The 20,090-nt window shown below is 37.1% G+C and overlaps 3 protein-coding genes across 4 annotated transcripts; 1 reads left to right on the top strand and 2 right to left on the bottom strand.

The window, feature by feature from the left end:
- Positions 1-326: 326 nt before the first annotated feature.
- Positions 327-10,911, bottom strand: LOC107185808. Its single transcript, XM_015573570.1, has 8 exons — positions 10,834-10,911; positions 8,538-8,570; positions 7,808-7,873; positions 4,911-5,158; positions 4,354-4,618; positions 3,865-4,258; positions 3,593-3,778; positions 327-2,230 (listed from the first exon to the last, which is right to left on the bottom strand). Exons 1-8 carry the CDS (start codon positions 10,909-10,911, stop codon positions 327-329), a joined length of 3,174 nt encoding a protein of 1,057 aa, XP_015429056.1.
- Positions 10,912-13,009: 2,098 nt separating this feature from the next.
- Positions 13,010-15,237, top strand: LOC107185862 (nuclear pore complex protein Nup50). The gene is made up of 5 exons (XM_015573633.1): positions 13,010-13,119; positions 13,455-13,618; positions 13,704-14,626; positions 14,707-14,820; positions 14,881-15,237. The coding sequence occupies exons 2-5, from the start codon at positions 13,463-13,465 to the stop codon at positions 15,185-15,187; spliced, it is 1,500 nt and encodes a 499-aa protein (XP_015429119.1). The 5' UTR covers positions 13,010-13,119; positions 13,455-13,462; the 3' UTR covers positions 15,188-15,237.
- A 1,699-nt stretch (positions 15,238-16,936) lies between these two features.
- LOC107185839 (protein lin-9 homolog) lies at positions 16,937-20,039 on the bottom strand. Of its 2 annotated transcripts, none has more exons than XM_015573609.1 (7): positions 20,021-20,039; positions 18,853-19,195; positions 18,478-18,783; positions 17,983-18,400; positions 17,556-17,905; positions 17,239-17,485; positions 16,937-17,163 (listed from the first exon to the last, which is right to left on the bottom strand). In XM_015573609.1, exons 1-7 carry the CDS (start codon positions 20,037-20,039, stop codon positions 16,972-16,974), a joined length of 1,875 nt encoding a protein of 624 aa, XP_015429095.1. In that variant the 3' UTR covers positions 16,937-16,971. The 2 variants fall into 2 exon arrangements, with proteins under 2 accessions (XP_015429095.1, XP_015429096.1); XM_015573610.1 differs by having other exon boundaries at positions 19,909-20,031.
- Between the last annotated feature and the right edge of the window lie 51 nt (positions 20,040-20,090).

Genomic DNA, 20,090 nt, shown 5'->3' with positions numbered 1-20,090 from the left:
ATAATCGATTGCATTGTTTCTGAAAGGCAGTATGGAAAGTAGGAACTGCCTAGAAATTTAGTAGCCATCATGAATAACCTAAGTCTCTTTTCCTTTAGGTATTCTAAATAAGTAACAGACACAAATGCAGTACTGAACATGTACAAAACCGAATTTTCCTTGAAAATATATGCTTAACGAATTCATTCGAACGTAGTAACGTGTTTCACGCGAGAAACTTTAGTGTTTAATACAATATAACCAACCGTTATCATTCAATGAAAGGAAAATAGTTCTAGCAATGAGCATAATCAGCACGATAATTCCACATTCTAATCTAACTAATTCTAGCAAGTGGCAGCATTGCTACAATCAGTTTCCAGCATAGCCGACTCAAACTGTTCGAGCACCTGCATGCTTTCCGGAGATACAGCATTAATGCCCAAACGTTCCTTGTACTCGTTTCCGGACAATCGTCGCCGTGAATACTTGATAGTGTCGTTCATCGCTTGTTCCGGAGTGTCGCTGTCGCTAGTGCTGCTACCGCTGCTGCTGGTTGAACGTCTGCCACTGGATAAGTCTTGTCTCTCGGTGTCAGCCTTATCATCAGGAACTGAGACCTCGTTGCGAAGCTCCAAGAAATTGCTCTGTGCGTTACATAGGGACGCCGAATCTTGCCGATCCCTCCGATTGTCCGATACAATTTCCGTAAGAGAAGTGATGCGCCTCGGATAAGTCATATCAGCTTGAAATGTTCCAGTCAATGTGATTTCCTCATCGTCGTCGGGTTCGCATATCGCGTGCGAGTACCTCACGGACGGGGTAGGTCGTTTACGTTCATACGTAATAATATCGGCCGTCCTTGTTATCGAACTGGGAATAGAATCAAACGAATTCATCCCCTTACTTCCATTATTGTTCTTTTGATTCTTTTTCATCGCAATTCTATTTGCGAGCCAACTGGTCTGTTTGATCTCACAATCATTATAATCATCATCAAAGGTACCGGACGACAAGGATGCTTTGCTAACATAAATGTTGCTATTCGTATCCTCGTCCGTGACTTCGTTGATATCCAGGTCATTTTTTTCGGAAGCATTACCGGTTTTGTATACTAGCTTTGCTCTAAGTGGCGCTGGTATATGCGCTTCTTCCAATTTCACGTGCTCGAAGAATTTTGTGAGGGCACCACGCTGCAATTGGACCGGAGGCTCGTTTCGCTCGACTGACTCCAGGTGGTAGTCTTGATGATACAACTGTTGCCGACCGACGACGGTATCTTTGTCAACTGTGCCGACGTTTCGTGACTCTCGAGAATTATCGGTGACGATATAGGACTTGTTATGGCCTGCGAACAATGAGTGGAGAAGACCACCGGTTCTTGGCCGGAACTTTGGACGACCACTGAACACGCCTGTTTCCTCTGGTTCGGTTGACTTTGTGATTTGTAATTGCTTGTCGGATTCTGTATTATCGTAGGTAGGCAGTAAGATTTCTGTGGCTCTGGTAGATCGCAGCTGATTAATACCGAGTTTGTTCCTGGATTGTCTAGCCCGGGACTTACGACCGTTGAATGCCGATCGTTCCAGCTGATACTCGGTCGTGATGGAGAGATTCTCGGTGTCGATGATGCGATTGAGGGCTGGTACTGCGCGGTTTGTTTGCTTCTTACGGTTACGATTGACGGCATCGGGCAACTGCTTACCGACGAACACAGAGGACTGGGCGACAGAGATTTCCGTCTGAACGCGAGGGTTGTAACCTGATGTGGTTGGCAGCTTGTAGTTGAGCATTGCACCGTGACTTTGGTCATCGGAAGACTGACTTGCCCTTCTAGATGGTTCTGTGATTTTTTTGACAATGAGGTATGACTGATGCTTTTCTGCCTGCACACTACTGACTGGTAACTGGTAGGCGTAGGAGACTTGAGGTTCTGATCGGTCGACATAGGCGATACTCGATCGGGGCAGCTGATTGAGGACGATGGAGGAGTAGGGCACGTTTTCTCGTTGCTCGGTGCTGATTGTTGTGGAAGACCCAACATCCGACTGGTTGACGGTTGATGAAGAGATGTTGTTTGAAGAGATTGGGATGAGGAAGGTCGAGGCGGGTAGCTGATTGATACCGATGGCCTTGGAGAATCCCCGCTTTTTCTGAGCTGCATCAGCTTTATGAAGTCCACAAGTCGTTTTATAGATCTCTGCGTCTTCTCTTGTTTTCCTAATAATTCCTGGCGCGTGCGATGTTGTAGCTGTTGAAAGAAGAATTATATTGTTAGTTAGATAATTTTTAGCAGCGTGAAAACCGAAAACATGATGAAACTTAAAATTCACGTTGATCTTCTAACGGATAATGTCGGAACAAAGATGCGCATGCTCGTGTAACGAATAAATTGAACTCGAATATAACTTAATTTTGAAAAACACACGTATAATTTTTTAATATGTTCTTCATAAACGGACCTATTTTCATGTATCCGATCTGATAAATATATTTAAAGCTGGTAATGCAAAATGAATACACAATTCAAGTCCAAGAATAAAAGACGAACACTCTGTTAAAAATATTAAAATCGAAACTGTTTGTGAATGAAGCATCGTGCATTCCGTGTTTTCACGGATTAATGGATACATCGATTCTACACACGTTCGCTAACAGAAGTTACATAACGTGAGAGACACATCGATTTTTCAATAAACTAGGGAATCAATTTTCGTTTAAAGAAAAATTGATATACTCTTGAAAAATAATATTTAAAACGAGGAGGATAAAAAACGTAGAGATCTTGCAGGTTCTCACTGATGAAAAAACAAAAGAGATGGAATATATTCATATTCATTAAATAATCGAACAGCATTCCAAATGAAAATAAAAAGTTTATGAATTTCTTTCTACGCAGGCCACAGGACGAACCTGAAGTGACTGGCCGAGTAGTTGTGAGCGTTTTTCCAACTCGTAAACCTGCAATCTCAGATCCGAGTTTCGCTCGCGCAGCTCATATCTTTCTCTCTCTTTCTCCTCTGCAAGATATTTCGCGTTCAATACACGTTGCTTTTTTGTGCCCTATTACTGACGATCGACCAAAAAGTTCTTCTTAATTGCAAATTCTTCTGCCGTATTCGAGGAGCCGGTCTCACTCGTGGACACTTCTCCCGGCAGGCTGCTCTCTCGCTTATTCTCTCTGTGTGCTTACTCTCAATAAAGTCTGCGGCAACGCTGCGATACCTCGTTGCACGTTAAATCTAGAAATTGTGGACCCATGTTACACAATTTCCTGCTCTTCATTGGAACAACGTGCCTGCATTATCTACAAGTATTTTCCACTTTTTCCCATCGCCTTATCTTTTACCCGAAACTTTTTGTTCGTTTTACCATTAAAATGTACACGCTAACTTCCGATCATCGAAGACAACCGGAAGCGCAGTTTTGTCTCTTTAAAAAAGAGTACAATACACATCGACTTAATCCCGAACGGTGCCGCCGCGAAATGAGATAAGCGTGCCACGAACATTCATAACAAGCTAATGTCTGCAGGAAACAAGAACTTTTTTGTCAATCACACGATCAACGTTACTACAGGTAAAAATCCTTTCAAAAACCAAGGACGATTTACCGAATTCTTCGTCCTTTTTGAACACCGCGCGTCCTTCGTCTTCCTCCTCTTCCCCATCTTCAACGTCTTCGATGTCTTCCACTTCTATTAGGGCACATTTAGGACATATCCTTGGCGGTGCCGGTGATATGGAGTGACAGGATACGTGATAATTTGATGCGCAATTTTCGCATACCGTAAGAGTACCTGTGGCGTGACAAAAATTAATGCATAGGTATTCTTGATCTTTTCATATTACTTCTATCATAATTCTGTTCTAACTTGTAACGCACCTGGATTCCTACAGCTTATACAGACTGCGGAATCATTACTGATTCTTTCAATAGTTAAACTGGAAGGTAAGCCCGGTATGTGAACAGCCTTGTTGCCAATTGATTGAACAGTTTTCACAGTGGGCACAGGCAATTGTATCTGATTAGGTCCATTTTCAACCTTGGTCTTATTGGTGTAAACTTTACTTTCGGTCACGTTTCTAAGAATATTAGGTCGCGTGGCGGTTTTCTGAACTGGAATCAAGGACTTCATCACGGTCCTTGACGACGGCGGTGAAGTTGACTTCGGTGGTGCAACTTTAACGGGCGGAGGCGACGGCCCGTTCATGCGTGCGGTTGTTTGGCGAGTTTGAGGAACATTTCCGGATTGCAGGTACGAATGTCGTTTTCGTTTCTAAAATACGTAAAAGTGTAGCATAGTATTACAATCAATGAACAAACGCGAGTACAATATGCATTGCACAAGTTGCAAACGTTTACTCAATTTACCGTTGGCACTTCAAGACTCGAATAGACGAATTGCGGATTGGCCGTACTACGACGCTTTCTCTCGGCCCTTCTGTTTTGCAATTCGGCACACGTTGAAGTCGTGATTAGACCAAGAGCGCTCAAGAAATTGATCTTTTCGGTCAATTCCTGTTTGCACTCTTTCACCGGCTCTTCCTTCTCAGATTTTTCATTGGAATTTTCGTCCATGGAGACCTCGATAACATCGTCTTCGCCAGAGATTGTTTCCACGGAACTGGGACGTTCCCTATAAAAAAAAAATATCAAAACAAAATTAATATACTACAGTTAATATTCATTAATATGTAACACTGTCCCAGAACTAATAGTTCAGTCCAAAGAGCAAGCGGAAGCTTATGGGCTACGGAAAAACTAAATTTTGCAGCTAAAGTATTTAAGTCGGAATAACAATGTATAAGAGTATTTTTTTCATTTACTTCGGTCGAGAACTACTGTCAGAAACCAATTTTGCAATTTTTTTTATTCAGTAAACATTACATTTTGCATTTTTATTTAAAGAAGCTGAAGAAATAACTCACTTTCTTCGTCTAGTTGCCGTCTGCGGGGGCGAGGGTACATCGCCGTTTCTAACGACTTCCTCGTAGTCCTCTTTCGAACTCTTCGTACTGAAGTCATTGCCGGTGGTCTTAAGTTTCCTCTCGTTGTTGTTTGTAATGTGATTATTATTGTTCAGTCCGAGGAGCGACGCGATAGAAACTTTCGCCCCGTTCGCGTTCTCCGCCTTGAACGTTTCGACCTCTTTGCGCAGCCGCTGGACAACTTGTTTCTGCGTATTAAAATTGGAAACGGTGAACCTTCGTACGACAATGATCGTAGAAAACTTTCTTGGAAGATCGTTCGACTAAAAATTCTTTTTTGACGACCAAATATATTTGCAGCGAATAATCCTATGAATCGTAAAAATGCCGACGAATACACGTAGAAGAATTCTTACGAACAAAAATTTTAAAAAACGAACAGATCTGCTAAAGAAATTCCCGATTGAGAGGAACAAAGATCGATTATTTCACCGATGAGAAACGAAACATCGATACTTTGCTCTTATTCCGCGAAAGTACTATCGACGCTATCCGAAGTTTCAAAAAGAGCGAAAAAACAATGAAAATTCGACTAGTTCACTCTAACGAAGCGAACATTACATAAATTTTATGAGGACTGTTAAATAATCCACAACGATATTACGAACGACTCGATTATGCGGAACATCTCGCCGGAAGTGTCGAACAACTTCCAGAAGTTCTCGGAAATAATGTTTAACGGGAGAAACAATGAAGGACAGCCCAAAGGGGGGAGAAACGCGGTGAAACGAGCATGGAAAAGCGATGGAAAGTTGGATGAACACAATGTGACAAGGTGGAGAGCCATTTGAGACGAGATAGAAAAAAACGTAGAAATTTCGTAAAGAGCTGAAAACGTTTCTGCGGGACATTTTATTGATTGAGTCCCCCCGCCTCTACCCGACCCCTACTCTACTTCCTTTTCACCCAAGTCCCATTCTCTCTCTCTCCTCTCTCTGCTCTCTCGCCATCTCGCACCCTCCACCCACTCCCTCTCGGTGTATCTGTGTGTACAATCGTCTTGCTTCCTCCAGGGGTGTTCCCTCTTTATCCATTTTTAGCCGTTTACGTATCTCCGATGCTACGACAACAATCGACTTGGATCGGTTACTGATTGCTGGCGTAAAAAGAAAACCTATGAAAAATGGCCGAACACGATCGTACGGATAAAGTTTGAAGGGGAAACACGAAGTAGCCGAATTGGGCGACGAAGGGGCGACGAAGGGGCAACGACGCATACGCGCCAGCAGGATTGTCCCCCCTCCCGCCGCGTAAATGTTTAGGAAAGGATGCTGTGACACAGGCAAAGCGCATCCCACGGAGGCATCCTCAGCCGAGACTCGCCTTGCTATCGATTATTCGTCGATTCGCGAATCCAGCGAAGAAACAACGCTGTTTCGAATCGATTCCCATGATATAACGCTACCGCGTGCGACTCGAACGAGGAATCCATCGAGAAGAGGAGAGTGTACGTTTCTTGCATATCGGAACGTGGAGAAAAACATTGATTGCGAGGAGAGCTTTTCATTAAAGTCACGCGACTGTAAAAGTTTCAACTTATTTCGGCTGGTATATCCGTTGGAAAATTCATTAACAATTCTTTTTTTCTTTACAGTGGATCGTGACGCCTGAATAGGAGGTGATCATGATGTAATAAGTTTGATAAGGCTGTAAGCGAAGTCACGGAAACGCAGGAAAGAAGCGGAGATGTTGGTGAATGAGAAACGGAAACAATGTCTGTCCCTCTCTATCCTCGCTATGATCGACAAAGTTTGGAAAGGTGGTCGGGTAAACTCGCTCGACGAGTTCGCTATTTAATTATAACTGTGCATTACTCATTCCAGCAACCGCCCCACGAAGAAACTGCAAGCCGCCCCCGCGGTGGTCCCGATGAGGATGCTGGGATTCGATATCGTTTAGGAAATTTGCGTGAAACGCAAACCCCGCGAACTTATCCGATTCGGAGCAACGGCACATGTTACCCCCATTCGAGTGATACTTTGTTTAGTAATAGAGGAACGCGTTGAAGGATATACGATTTCCAAGCCAAACTCGACGCGCGAGTTTGATCCTGTAATGTTGTCGAGGAACATACTCGAACTTGTCGCACCGAAATGAACAGACTTTCAGGATGATTGAGAAACTCCTAGAACCAGACCGTTATTTCGTGTAAGCATTACTTTTGGGAGTGATGCGCAAACATGAAGAGGGTATTGTAAAAGTCTCTAAGCAATATTTGCTCCAACAAAGTTCAACAAATTAAAACATCGATCGAAGTATCACAGATGACGTAAAAATGATATGTCCAGCATAGTAATAATTTTGTCTGTAATGTTACGATTGTTTACTCAGTGACAAGATCATTCGCGTGATCCTCGTCATTATCGAAACTAATATAATAGATACGATTATCCGTATGGAAACCTAATGTTCATATTGTTCCATTGTTCTGTATTCCAAACAAAATAAAATAAGCGTATAATAAAGACACGATTAAAGAACGAAATTATTACCTTCAATACGTACACACATCATATTTTGTGTCTTTCAATTTCTAAACTGTCCAACTTGTTTAATGTTTCTTTTGGTAGCGTTCCGTAGCGTCAGTGTGTTATTGTCTGCAAAAAGATCGGTCTAGCGAGCCTGATACATCGTTTAAGTGGAATCTTTCTCCGAAGGAATTACTTCGACTTTAAGATATTTCCTATAAGAATTTTCCGATATCGTGACGATAATTTAATCCGACATCATTTCTATTCGTACGGAACGGACAGGCTTAAATATGGAACGTCCGCGAACAAGGCTGGCCTGGATCATCACGAAAGAGTGAAGCTCGAGGAAATCAATTCTCAACTTACCTGGCATCTTCCCAAAGACACGATGTGTACGTGAATCTTTTGTATCTGACCGAGAATGTCCGTATTCTGTAATCGAAACAAAAATAAATTATTTTCGCTTCGTAATACACTTTATATTTTGCTCATTACTACGATTGACTTGCTCTATATCGTGATAATACAAAACAGCTATGAAACCAGTGAAACAGAAAAAGGACCGTAGGTATGATAATTTCGTAAACTGTCTCGGTACCGTAAAAAACGTAAGTATCGTTCTGTTAAACGATGACATAATAAGTCACGTACAAAAGACAATCAATTTACGCGCGTACGTAACCGTTGTACATAACTATGGCCACCGTCTAATTATAGTCCCTTATAGTACATATCGGTGTGTTTTCAATTAGAACAAAAATATCATTTCCGTGTTTCCATCGAACGACCCGTCACAGATTACGTGTAACATTACTAGGAAACGTTAACGACTCGAGGTGGAATTTATTGGATCAAAGTACAAGGAAATCTTTTGAACGAATATTAAAAAACACTACAAAATCACTGAACAGAGACAATCTGATATCGGTTGAACTCTCCAAATTAATTTAAGTGCCAGAAATAACCGGTAACAAGCTCCGCTTTTTTTCTGTTATCCTCGTGCAAACACGATTGTCATTACGATTCCTTCGAGTTACGTGTAATTACGTGGTTCTTAGAGCCTGTTTTGTAGATCAGTAAAAGTGAACTGACTTACATTGGGGTCATCCTTCAGCTTGCCCACGCAGATCTGAAATTTAAAGAGAAAATTCAGAGTTAATGTCATGTCAAAAAAATAGCGATCAAAGTCACCTCAGAATATCGTTTCGCTTTTAGAACGATAAACGCATCTTCGGTTATGCGGTGACGTAATTTACATAGATGCCGCGCCCTTGTCGCATTAGAAAAGTATTCGAATAAACACCCATGTTTCGAACTTTGTGTCCTTGAAAAACACGATGTCAATGCCTTCTCATATATTTTTTGAATTTTACAAAAAGTTTCGTATGTGTTAGATTAATTCGAAACCTTTGAATGGTTATTACACTACTTAGTTAAAAAGACATTAGGAATGTAACAGTATTAATAATTTAACAAATTATAATGTACATTTATTTATTTGCATAAATAGTAATAGTGACCTTGAAAAAGTATTTTTCGAACTTTCTAAAATTCACAAATCAATATCGTTTCGCACCTGCTCTTCTACAATCGTCGCGCAACGAAAATGTCCAACGAACGAGAACAGGTTTGCCCTATCCGGTACATGATACGCCGAATACGAATATCGATCTATTTATGTAACTGACACGGCTGTTAACTAACAGCCACGTGTTACAAACGCTTCTAATACTTTCATATAAACGTCATTTCATTAATGAGAATTCGGTAAAAAAATAACAGGATATAAAGGTATTAAAAACGGATCGAGCTCTATCAATCGGAACTGTAACGAAAATATTCAATTTCGAGGAGTTACAGGGGACAAGGTCGGTAGAGCAGGGCACAATGCTAATCGCGCGCCGAGAAACTTTCCCCCGCGCGCATATCCCTCTAGTGTGTCTACTAGTTAATAAAAGTTTGCTCGTAATGGGTGAAGTAAGAACACGCGTACTACGATTCGATAATATCCTTTTATATATGCTAACGTACGTTCGAATCGCATCGATAGAATAGCTTGACCCTTAACGCATTTATAATACAGAGTTATCGACGCCAAAGAAGCGTTAACAAAGGATTTCAAAGAAGGGGACAATATTAACATTTTAACGATAAGTTTCATACCTGTTCAGTTGGTAAACTGGACGTTTCTTATTAAATGATTTGCTCCAATGTACATAATATTGCGAAGTAATAAAGATAAAGAAATTTTTATAAACAAGTAAAGATTGGAAGAGAAGTAGGGGATATAATGAAAAAAAGTGGAAGTTAATTATCTTGTTCGTGGAAGTAAAAGTGATCGGAATACCAGCATGGGCAAATTAAAGTTTACAAAGCTGGTTAAAAGAAACAATAAACTAAGCGAAGCCAAAAGTAGGGAAGAGAGATAAGAGCACGAGAAAGGAAGAGTTAGGACTATAGAAGTTAGAACGAACGAGTAAGAGTGAGAGAGAAAAAGAGAGAAAGATGAACCGAACAAGCGAGTAAGTGAATGAACGAGCGAGAAAGACAGTATGTTCGTTCTCAAAGTCATACGACGCATCGGTCGAAACACTCTACCAACAAAGGTTAAGGTCTGAACACTCGTTCACCTTCGAGTTCTGTGATTCGTAAAAAAATGACCGCAGTTCGGTGCAAACTTGCGGCATGATTTAAAGCGAGCAAAAGTTCCTACGGAACTTGTTACGCTTCTTTCACTTTCGATAACGCACATTACCCATGCAGTTGATTCTGGAACCGTTTTACAAATGTCCAATACCAATGAAAGGAATGCCGGGATACTTTTATAAAATAAATCGAAGAGACGTGTTTGCCATTTTAGAGACTTCGATTCCGTTCGCGTGCCACATTAAACCGGACATCTTTGATCACGTTCATTAATTCACGAAACTTCGAAGAATTCACGTTGAAGAAACAAGTTCCGTAAATACAGTATAGGAGATATGCATTTATGCAGGCGCGCGCGTGCCTGGTGCGTACATGCGTTCATGCACGCATTGTGCGTGGAAATGCCAGAAAAACTGAATCACGAAAGAACCAGTTTAAAAGAAACTTTAGAAGTTATTTGATTCTGCTTAAGCATCGCGACGCTCCCCCTTGAAATAACAGTTTCACGTTCGAATTATTTCTATCCAAACTGTTCGAAAACTTTTGTCACTTTGTCCGTTGATTATCTACCGAGCCTGCTATCTAGATTTTTTAATCGATAGGAGAGACAGCATGTATAACAGAAGTAAAAAATTTGTCGAGCAAGAATTATTTGTGAACTTGTTTGCTCGCTCGTTCCTTCGGCTTCGTACTCTGAATCTTTAAATCGCTATCGACATACGTACATGCACAGTCGCGGAACTCACCTGATGATCGCGTATGGCATTTTTCAGTTTGTTTTGCACAGTGAGAATCTCTTCTTGCAAGCACTTCGATATTTCCATGTTTTTACTATGCGGCTATTCGTTTTTCCTCCCTGTTCAAAAATCCGGCTGATTTTAGCGAGAGAAGAGGAGGACGGGAATCCCCTCCTCCCTCTCACTCTCACTCTCCCACCAAATTGACGAGAGCAGCGGTATACGCTCCGATCAACCGCACGCACGGCGCGCACCAACCACAAACTCTTCGAGCCACTGCGACGACACTTGACCGTTTTAACTTAGGAAAATCGAACAGGTAAAAATGTCACAGACACAGTTCGCCGCTTCGTTACACGCGTACATATGCACACCCCTGTTTCACAGCACCGATCAGACGAAATAACGTCGTGAAACCGCGTACCAAAGTGAATTGTTCGCTCATCAACGAGCGTCTGTGCTGCCACCAGCACTGTTGCCTCCGTACACGGACGTGCCAAGTTGCTCGAGATCCCCTGACACCCCCTGGCCGTAACCCTCGATCTTTCTCTCTTTCTCCCTCTTCCTTTCTTCGTCCCTCCTGCTGTGTTGTATGCCCAGGGATCCGACGCGCTCCTTGAAAGCGAGTTTTCGCGCCAAGCTCGTGCACCGGTACGTTTGTCCCGCGGAACACCCTACAAACCTGTGGTACAATATTTAATCACTTGCACCCCCGTCCACGTTGAGCAATTGGTTCGAATTATGTCCGCGACATTACAAAAGCGCCGAATGTTCAAGGAAAACATTTTCTCAAGACGGATCTTTTATGATAGTGAACGTTGGTAATGCCGGCGATAGTGGCGCCACATATTTGGGAATATGAAACGAAACGGCGTTCTCGATAGGAGACAAGCATGTTCGTTACCCGAAGCCCAGAGTCGCGTTTCCGAATTTCTGCGCATTTGAAGACACGTCTTAACATGGTTACAATTTTTAGGCACATTCAGTTAGATTAAGAGTCATTTCGTGCAATTTCTTTCATTAACAAAAACTCCAGTTTTTTTTCTATATATGCCTCTGTTAGAATAGAGAGTATTGTTTATGTATTCGACATTTACACTTTTATGCTCTTGCTTATTCATGAGACTGTAAAATAATGAATCTATTCCTTAAATAATCTATAACTGTAAATGTGGAAATAAAAAGGCTTACCAGTTATTTGTTGTTGCAACAGAAATCATATAAAAATGTGTTCATTTTTTACTATACAAAACTATTTTGCGAAATAGAAATTCAATTATTTGTAATTAAATGCGCTCACAACGTCAGAGATTTCATAATATGGTAATATTTGTTGCTATAGGAAATACAAATATATAGAAAGTGTGCAGTTTAAATCGATCATCTGCACGTGATAGCAGATCACGTGATTTCTTATCGCATACCATGTCATTCCGGCTACATGTATATAAGTTCATGGGTGTATGCTACAAAAATGTCTTCATCATTATGAAAAGCATTAGTATTACAAAAATATAGATTGTCCTTTTCGTCTGAATGTGATTTTTTAGTAATACAAGTTAAAGAGATAACGTCCATTAAATAAATTCTTCCATCAACGAACTGTATAAATTTAGGATATATGTAGTACAAAATAAAAATATCAAAACAATATAGTACGTTTGTGTTAACTTTTTCAAAACTTCGAAAAATATTGCATTTGTACTAAATTACTGTTTTGTTTACTTGGGGACTTGGGGAACATAACTTATGTATGTAATGTATTCAGTAAATATCGAATCTAAACTATAGGAATGAACTATATAAACATGTTTATATCTAATTTTTCATATTTAGATGCAACTTAGTACTTATTTCAGTAAATATACTAGGTGTAATTGATATAAACTCGATGGTTACTGGAACTATTACATTCAAACTAAAAAAATGTCTGCAAGTTTGTAATAACTATTCTATTTAAAATTGTTTCATAAAGGTTTCGTTACCTTATTGGTGTACGTGGATTAAAGAATATATGTATATCACATTTAGGTTCCATAAAACAGAACTAAAATTAATTTAATTTTGTCGTTTAACCTTTTAAGATTTAGTTCCTTCGTTAGATATATGGTCACAGCCGACTCTAAGAGTCGACTGTGATATGGTAGATACAATCGAAAAGTGCGCATGTCCGAATCTTGGAAAAGTGTGCTTGTTCCAAGTCTGTCCAAGTTCTGATATACGTTAACCGTATACTGTTACCTACGTGTATGAAACTTATTTAAATTAACCAGTTACTAGTGTCCATTTGATTAGGTAAATATCACAATGCTATACAATCCATGTTTTGATTAAATCAAATTTTAATATCATACTTTTACAAAGCTTAGGAGGTTATATTGTGACTTTCTTAACTGTCTCATTTAAAAGATGTATTTTTTCGTTGTTTTCCAAAGTTGGTTAATGATACATTGTAATTGTAATTGTTTACCTGACAGCAACTCTATAATTTATTCGACATAGAAACAGTAGACAATGTATATGCATACCTGAAGTCTTAACCTCTTTAATTTATTATAATGATTTCGGTGATAGTTACAATTTTTTTTACTAAACCGTACGCGTATTTAATTTTCTATTTTGTTGAATAGTATTAAAAATGTCGGCTAAAAGGTCTGCAACTACAGAATTGAATCATGACAACTGGAACGAAGAACATGAACCTGAAGAAGCAGGAACATTCACGAAAGCAACTAACGATATACTCGAGAAAAGAGTTGTTAAAAGGGCAAAGCGTCGTTTGCAAGCTACAGATGTAAATAATTTTATTACTTTTACGTTTCTGAATTAAAACATTTTTTTTATTTTAATTATAACTTCTACTTTGAAATATTTTTCAGAGTAATACCAAAAGTGCATTCGGTGCATTTGCAGGTTTTAAAACAACAACACCCTCTGCAGTACAGAATTCGTTTAGTTTTTTAGCTGATAGTAATGCTCTTAAGACATCAAAAGCAGATACAAATGTTAACAAGTCTTCTGCAAGTAACGGGGCATCTAAAGGTAGTGAAAATGGTACAAATAAGAAGGATAATTCAGAAATACAGACACCTAGCACAACTACAAGTAAAATAAGTGGCCAAGAAGATCAAAATGTGTTTAAAAAGTCTTCTGATTATTTTGCCAAGTTGAAAGGTTTAAATGAAAGCGTAGCACAGTGGATTAAAAGTCATGTAGATGCAAACCCATTTTGTATATTAACACCTATTTTTAAAGATTATGAAAGGTATCTTAAAGAAATTGATGCTAAACATGGAAATGAATCTGACAAAGTAACACATACTTCAGAGCAAGACCAATCGGAGCATAATAAAGTTAATGACAACAAAGAAACTGCAAGTACAGAAAAGGAGGTTGATAGTTCCCCATTTGGAGGATCAAGTACAAAATCTCCTTTGACATCAACAGAATGGAAGCCTGAAAAATCAGTTTTTGGCAGTATTAGTGCAGGTTCTAAATCTGTATTTGGTAAATCAGAGTATACTATAGATAGTGGTAAGGGTATTTTTGGTAATGCAGAGCAATCTACTGACACACAAAAGTCTGTCTTCGGTAATGTTGATAAAGCTGGTACAAAAAGTGTATTTGGAAATGTCAGTTCTGAAAAAAATCCATTCTTCAGTAAACCGTCTACAGATAAATCAGAAGAACAAGATTCAACAACAGATTCAAAATCTACTAGTAGTTCTTTTGGTGGAACAAATACTTTTTGTTTTGGTCAAAGTTCTACTACTAATCCTACAACAGGCTTTAGTTTTGGAGGGTAAATTTGTTATATTTACTAATTCTTTTAAGGATGAGTAACAATAAAATTGGAAACATATAGATAATATTAATTTACAGGGCCAAACCATTTACCTTTGGTACTCAAGTAGTACAACCAACAGAGGAAGATGAGGAACCACCAAAAGTAGAGATTAAACCAATAACAGAAGAAGGTGCCATATATGAACAAAGGTAAAACTTTATAGTAAACACGATTGTAATAACAAAATTTACTGTTGTACTTTCTTACAGATGTAAAGTTTTTATCAAAAAAGATGGTAATTATACCAGTAGGGGTGTTGGAGTATTGTTCTTAAAGCCAACGCCAAATGATAAAACACAATTAATAGTACGTGCGGAGAATTCTTTGGGAAACTTATTGCTCAATACTTTATTAACTGAAAGTATTCCAACAAAACGTATGACTAAAAATTCCATAATGCTGGTTTGTCTACCAAAACCTGAATCGTCACCCCCGCCAGTACCAGTCTTGATAAGGGTGAAAACAGAAGAAGATGCAGATGCATTAATGGATGCACTTAATAAACATAAGAAATAGGATGTATAATAGGTAATATTAGAATCTGCGAAAGACACATGTGTTAATTATGCAACGCAATTGAACAAAAAAAACAATAAAGAACATAGTAAAATCGCGTAGAATGGTGACTGAAAAATTTTTAAGGACAGAACACGATTTTGTTGTTATTGAATATAAATTCATGATTATTGTAATATTTTTACTTTTAATGTTTAGCATAAAATGTCATGTAAAATAGAACTTGAGAAGTTGAATATTTTTTATTCTCCATTTCACGAAACGTACTTTAAGGATATCGTTGCTGTAGGTAATATTAATATAAGGATGTGTAATTATAAAATAAACGTGAATCCAATTTAGAATAATTAAGATATATAATTACTTACAAAATTGTCGTAAGTATAGACGACAACTTGTATAAATTGTATATATTAGTTTAAATTTATTTTCGTTACTATACTTTACACATATAGGTAACATGAAGACAATTTTTTAATGCAAAAACACATATTTATAATTAATAATGTTTTTCCTTTTTAAGTAACTTCTTTAATATTTCTCAAATAAAAAAGAATATTATACTTACTTAAATAATTTTTACGAATAAATTCATACTTCATTCATCATTAAATGCAAACTATTTCACAGTTCCTATATTTATAATTTATAACATTAAAGTATTAGAATTCACGTGTCCTCTTTGTGTTGTAAAACAATAAAATAAGTCTTTTATTCATGGTTATAAATAAAATTGTGAACTATCACAAAAATCTATAAAACAATGTTTATATTTAAATATTTACTTGTAATAGACACAGTTTGTTATCAAAGCATTTATATTCAAATTAACTGTAATAGTTTTTCAAGCATAATTGAAATACCTTTACAGTTTACTGAAAACATGGTTCTTATGTGAAAAATGAATGAAACATGTTAACTACGTTAATATAAACTTAATTGACATCAATTAAAGTTCTATAAATGTTTTCATACAACTAAAATATTGATAACTATCTCAAGCAAAGACGTTAGACATTTACTTAATTGATAAGTTTTAAACTAACTTGCACATAGTGTTACATAATGCATTCCACATTTATGTTTACAGTTTTTTAATTTACTGCATCTGGTACTAATCAAGAACAGCACACTAATGTCAATAAAATAAATTTAAAAAGAATTGTATATTTCTAATCATTCATAGTGTATTTACAATGTGTTATGCAACCTTGTTGCATATGTGTAATATACAGAACCATAGGGACTTATCCTTAATGATACTAATGTACTAAGTATATATTAATAATCTTTGCAATTATTTATAAGCAAAAACCAGACTATACAAAATAAAAATGTGATAATTTAAAGTTGAATTTCTATATGATGTTTATGAAAGCTGCCACTGTAAAACATACATAGTCTATTTACAGCAGTATTAATGTAAGGTTTAATAATTGATAAGCACTTAATTTCTTAGTATATTAAACTGTGAAGCTCACATGTAAATCCTTTAAACATGAACATGTTAAACTGTTTAATACAATTAATAACACAGCATATTATTCTAAAAAGCATATGTAAAATGTGGCTTAAAAATGGTATTAGAAATATTGTATGTACAGTGTAGTGGAATACACATTTGCATCCTAATAATATAGGTACTCTTTACTAATGATATGCCCTATACAAAAAGATAGTAAAATAAAGTTGAATTTTCTTACAAAATATTGTAGTAATATGTTCTACACTTGTTTTAATATTGTACATCTTTAAAAGTATCGTGAAAGTTAATTTCATATTTGCTAAGCCCTCTGAGCCATAAATGGTGTTAAAGCACCTCTTTGTCCAAGACCTAATTGTATATGTTGCATGTGTATTTCGACACAATTTTGAAAAACTTGTTGATTTTGTGGACTCAATTTTGAACGTATCTGTTCTATAGTGCCCTGCAATACCTTCAACTCGTATGCATTTCGATCCGAATCTGACAGACTCTAAAACATGAGAAAGATTGCATTAACAATAGTACAAAAAAGTAGTATCTTTATTAAATTACTAGTTAATCTCACCTTCACTTGAAGCATAAGAGCTGTTAAATCTGTTATTAATTGTGTCATCTTTCCAGGTTCCTTGTCATTGACAATATTATTTCTAGTAACCATATCTGCTGCTTCTTGCCTACATTTTTCACGAAGATGAGATGGTGCGAGCATAGCAGCAACACTAGGTTCAGGAGCCATTTCTTGACACAGTTCTTGAACATCATTCAGAAAATCTTGAAGTGCGGTATTCATCTTTTCCAATTCAACCACAATCCTATGAACAATATGATTGCGTGTAAACATCTATAGGTCACAATACATATTATTAATAATTTATCAAATACCCTGCGTATCTCCTTTCAAAGTCTGGTGGAAGCGGTTCTCCAAAGGATCGTCTTTTTTCTGCTTCGCTATTCATCTCTCTTAATTTTTTAATTTTTATTTTCTTAGCAGTTAATATTTTATTTACTTTCACCATAAACTCGAGCAGTTTTAAAGGATAACCATTCATTGTTCCACCAATGTGTGACTTCTTTGGTAAGGAAACAGACGCATTAGATATTAAAGGATCACTGTTCAATCGTGGTGACATCAACTTCATCGCATATGGGGGTGATGGTACATATTGTACGTGTCTAGGTCTAAACTTTTGTGCAAATGAAGCGACGCTTATTGTTTCTGGTGGTTCGTTTGACTGTAAATTATATATAACAACATGTAACAATTATGGCATGGTTAAGTTTTACAATTACTTGTGACATATGTACATACCAGTACTTCATAATCTGGGACACTGTGGGTTCCAAGTCCAGCACGTTCAAAAGTAATTCTATAGGTATTATTACTTGTATCTACTGCATCAATACTTCCAGTGAACAATCCATCTTGTGGTTTTCTCAGTCTTGCTGTAACTTTGGTACCTATTACCAATTGCAATGGTATTTCTGGTGGCAAGTCTTTAAAACTGTTAACGTCTGCAGCTTTTCGCTGTTGTAACATTCGAATTTTTTGTCTTTTCCTCTCTAGCTCCCGTCTCTCTTCTTCAAAAAATGACTGTGAGCACCTCCGTGGTTTGCCCATCATTCTTCTTATTTTGCACCATTCAACACGGGTTAATTTCCGAGTTTTTAATTGTGGAAACGATTCTTTCAGGCATATCATAAAATCATTATCACCTTCAAATAGTGTCCTGTAAAAAAATGTAATTTTTAGTTGTATTACATTAAAAAATACCAGTTCATATATATTTATAAAAATCACACATACTTATCAATGTTACTATAAAACCATTCGTAACAAACCCACTTGTGAGCCTTTGGTAATTTCAATAAGTTTCTTAATCGCATACCAATCTTTTGTCCAATTTTACGGTCTGGAGATGAAGGTTGTATTGGTTTATCAGGTTCTTTTTCTTGCTTAATTGGAGTCATTGAAGGTGTTAATGGTCGACTCAACATATTGTTGCTTTTCCTTGGCTCATTGGACATTCTATTTTGTTTTTTTGCTGGTGATGGTCTGGGTACTTTCTTAGGAGATTGCTTATGATCCGGATGTGATGGGTCCTTTTTAATTCTAAAACACACATTTGAATTAAAATGTATGTTAAATTCATCGGTGTTTATATAATATGTATAAACTTACCTGTGATGAGGATGATTGACTAATATGTCATCATAAAATAATTTATTTTTTTTTCTTATTCTTGCTGGCATCCCTCTGCGGTTTAAAACTTGAACTGGTTGAGTAGGAGGATTCGGTTTTGGAGGAGGTTGAGTACCTACTCTTTGAAGTCCTAAAGCTGCGGGACCAAGCTCAGGAATTGGATCGGATTCTTCTGTATCCATGTGTGAATCCGTTGAGTTGTTTGAAATTTGATGATCATCCATATCCATTGTGTCATCGTCGTCAATTATTTCAGTTTTGATTTCGTCGATCAATGGATAACCCCCATTTTTTATAGACAATAATGTTTCAGCAGATTCACCTACGGTAAACAGATTCCTAATACATTGAATGAAAAAGTTCATCGAATAGGTAATATAATAATATTACATTTTCTATGTGTTTCTGTTTTATATTGCACTCGTTATGTTTGTAAGTTCATACGCACTGTTTCATTAAATACAGGAGATACTTAATACACTGCCATTGTAAAAATATTTTGAAAAATAAAATTATATTTACATTTTTTGTAAGTACTCTGAAGTTTATACTTCCTAATATTACATACTATAATCTATTGAGTATTCATTACAGATACAAAATTGATGCACATAGTTATTGATATCAAATATAATAATTTGTGAACAGAAAATTTTGTTGCTATTGTTTGTTCGAAATAGTATCATTTTGAAAGTTATTCGAATCGTTGTATCAAAAAGAAACCAGTACTCAATCATTTTGTTTCTAAGGCCCGACATAACCAAACTTACACGTAGTTCCATAAACAGTATATGTACTTATAATCAAGACAAAAGTCAAAGTTACTGATTTATTAATATTATGAATACTACAAAGCATAGTAAAAAGTATTCGTTTAGAAAGTATCGCCTGGCAAATAGAGATTTAAACGGAAAAGATCTTTGCCGTCCCGCTTGAAATGTGTATTGGTCATTTTTGAAATTTTAAACCAGACCCATCTGAGCGCAATTAAAACACCAACTGTAACTTAATAAACAGCCTTGAGATTAATCTTACGTGTCGACATGGTAGATCTCGAAACATTTATCCTTCTCGTAAAGCTACTTTTTTCTATTTAATTAATCCTCGTTAGATTAATTTTATCAAGAATAAGTTAACTTTTACTCACTTTCAATCATCTCCGCCATGTTGCTATCAATGATGCATCATGGGTATGTATTTCCGTAGAGCTTGCCCGC

This window comes from Dufourea novaeangliae, unplaced genomic scaffold (assembly GCF_001272555.1).
Source record: "Dufourea novaeangliae isolate 0120121106 unplaced genomic scaffold, ASM127255v1 scaffold56, whole genome shotgun sequence".
NCBI classification, from domain to species: Eukaryota; Metazoa; Arthropoda; class Insecta; order Hymenoptera; family Halictidae; genus Dufourea; species Dufourea novaeangliae.
This window is presented reverse-complemented; position numbering and strand designations above follow the sequence as displayed.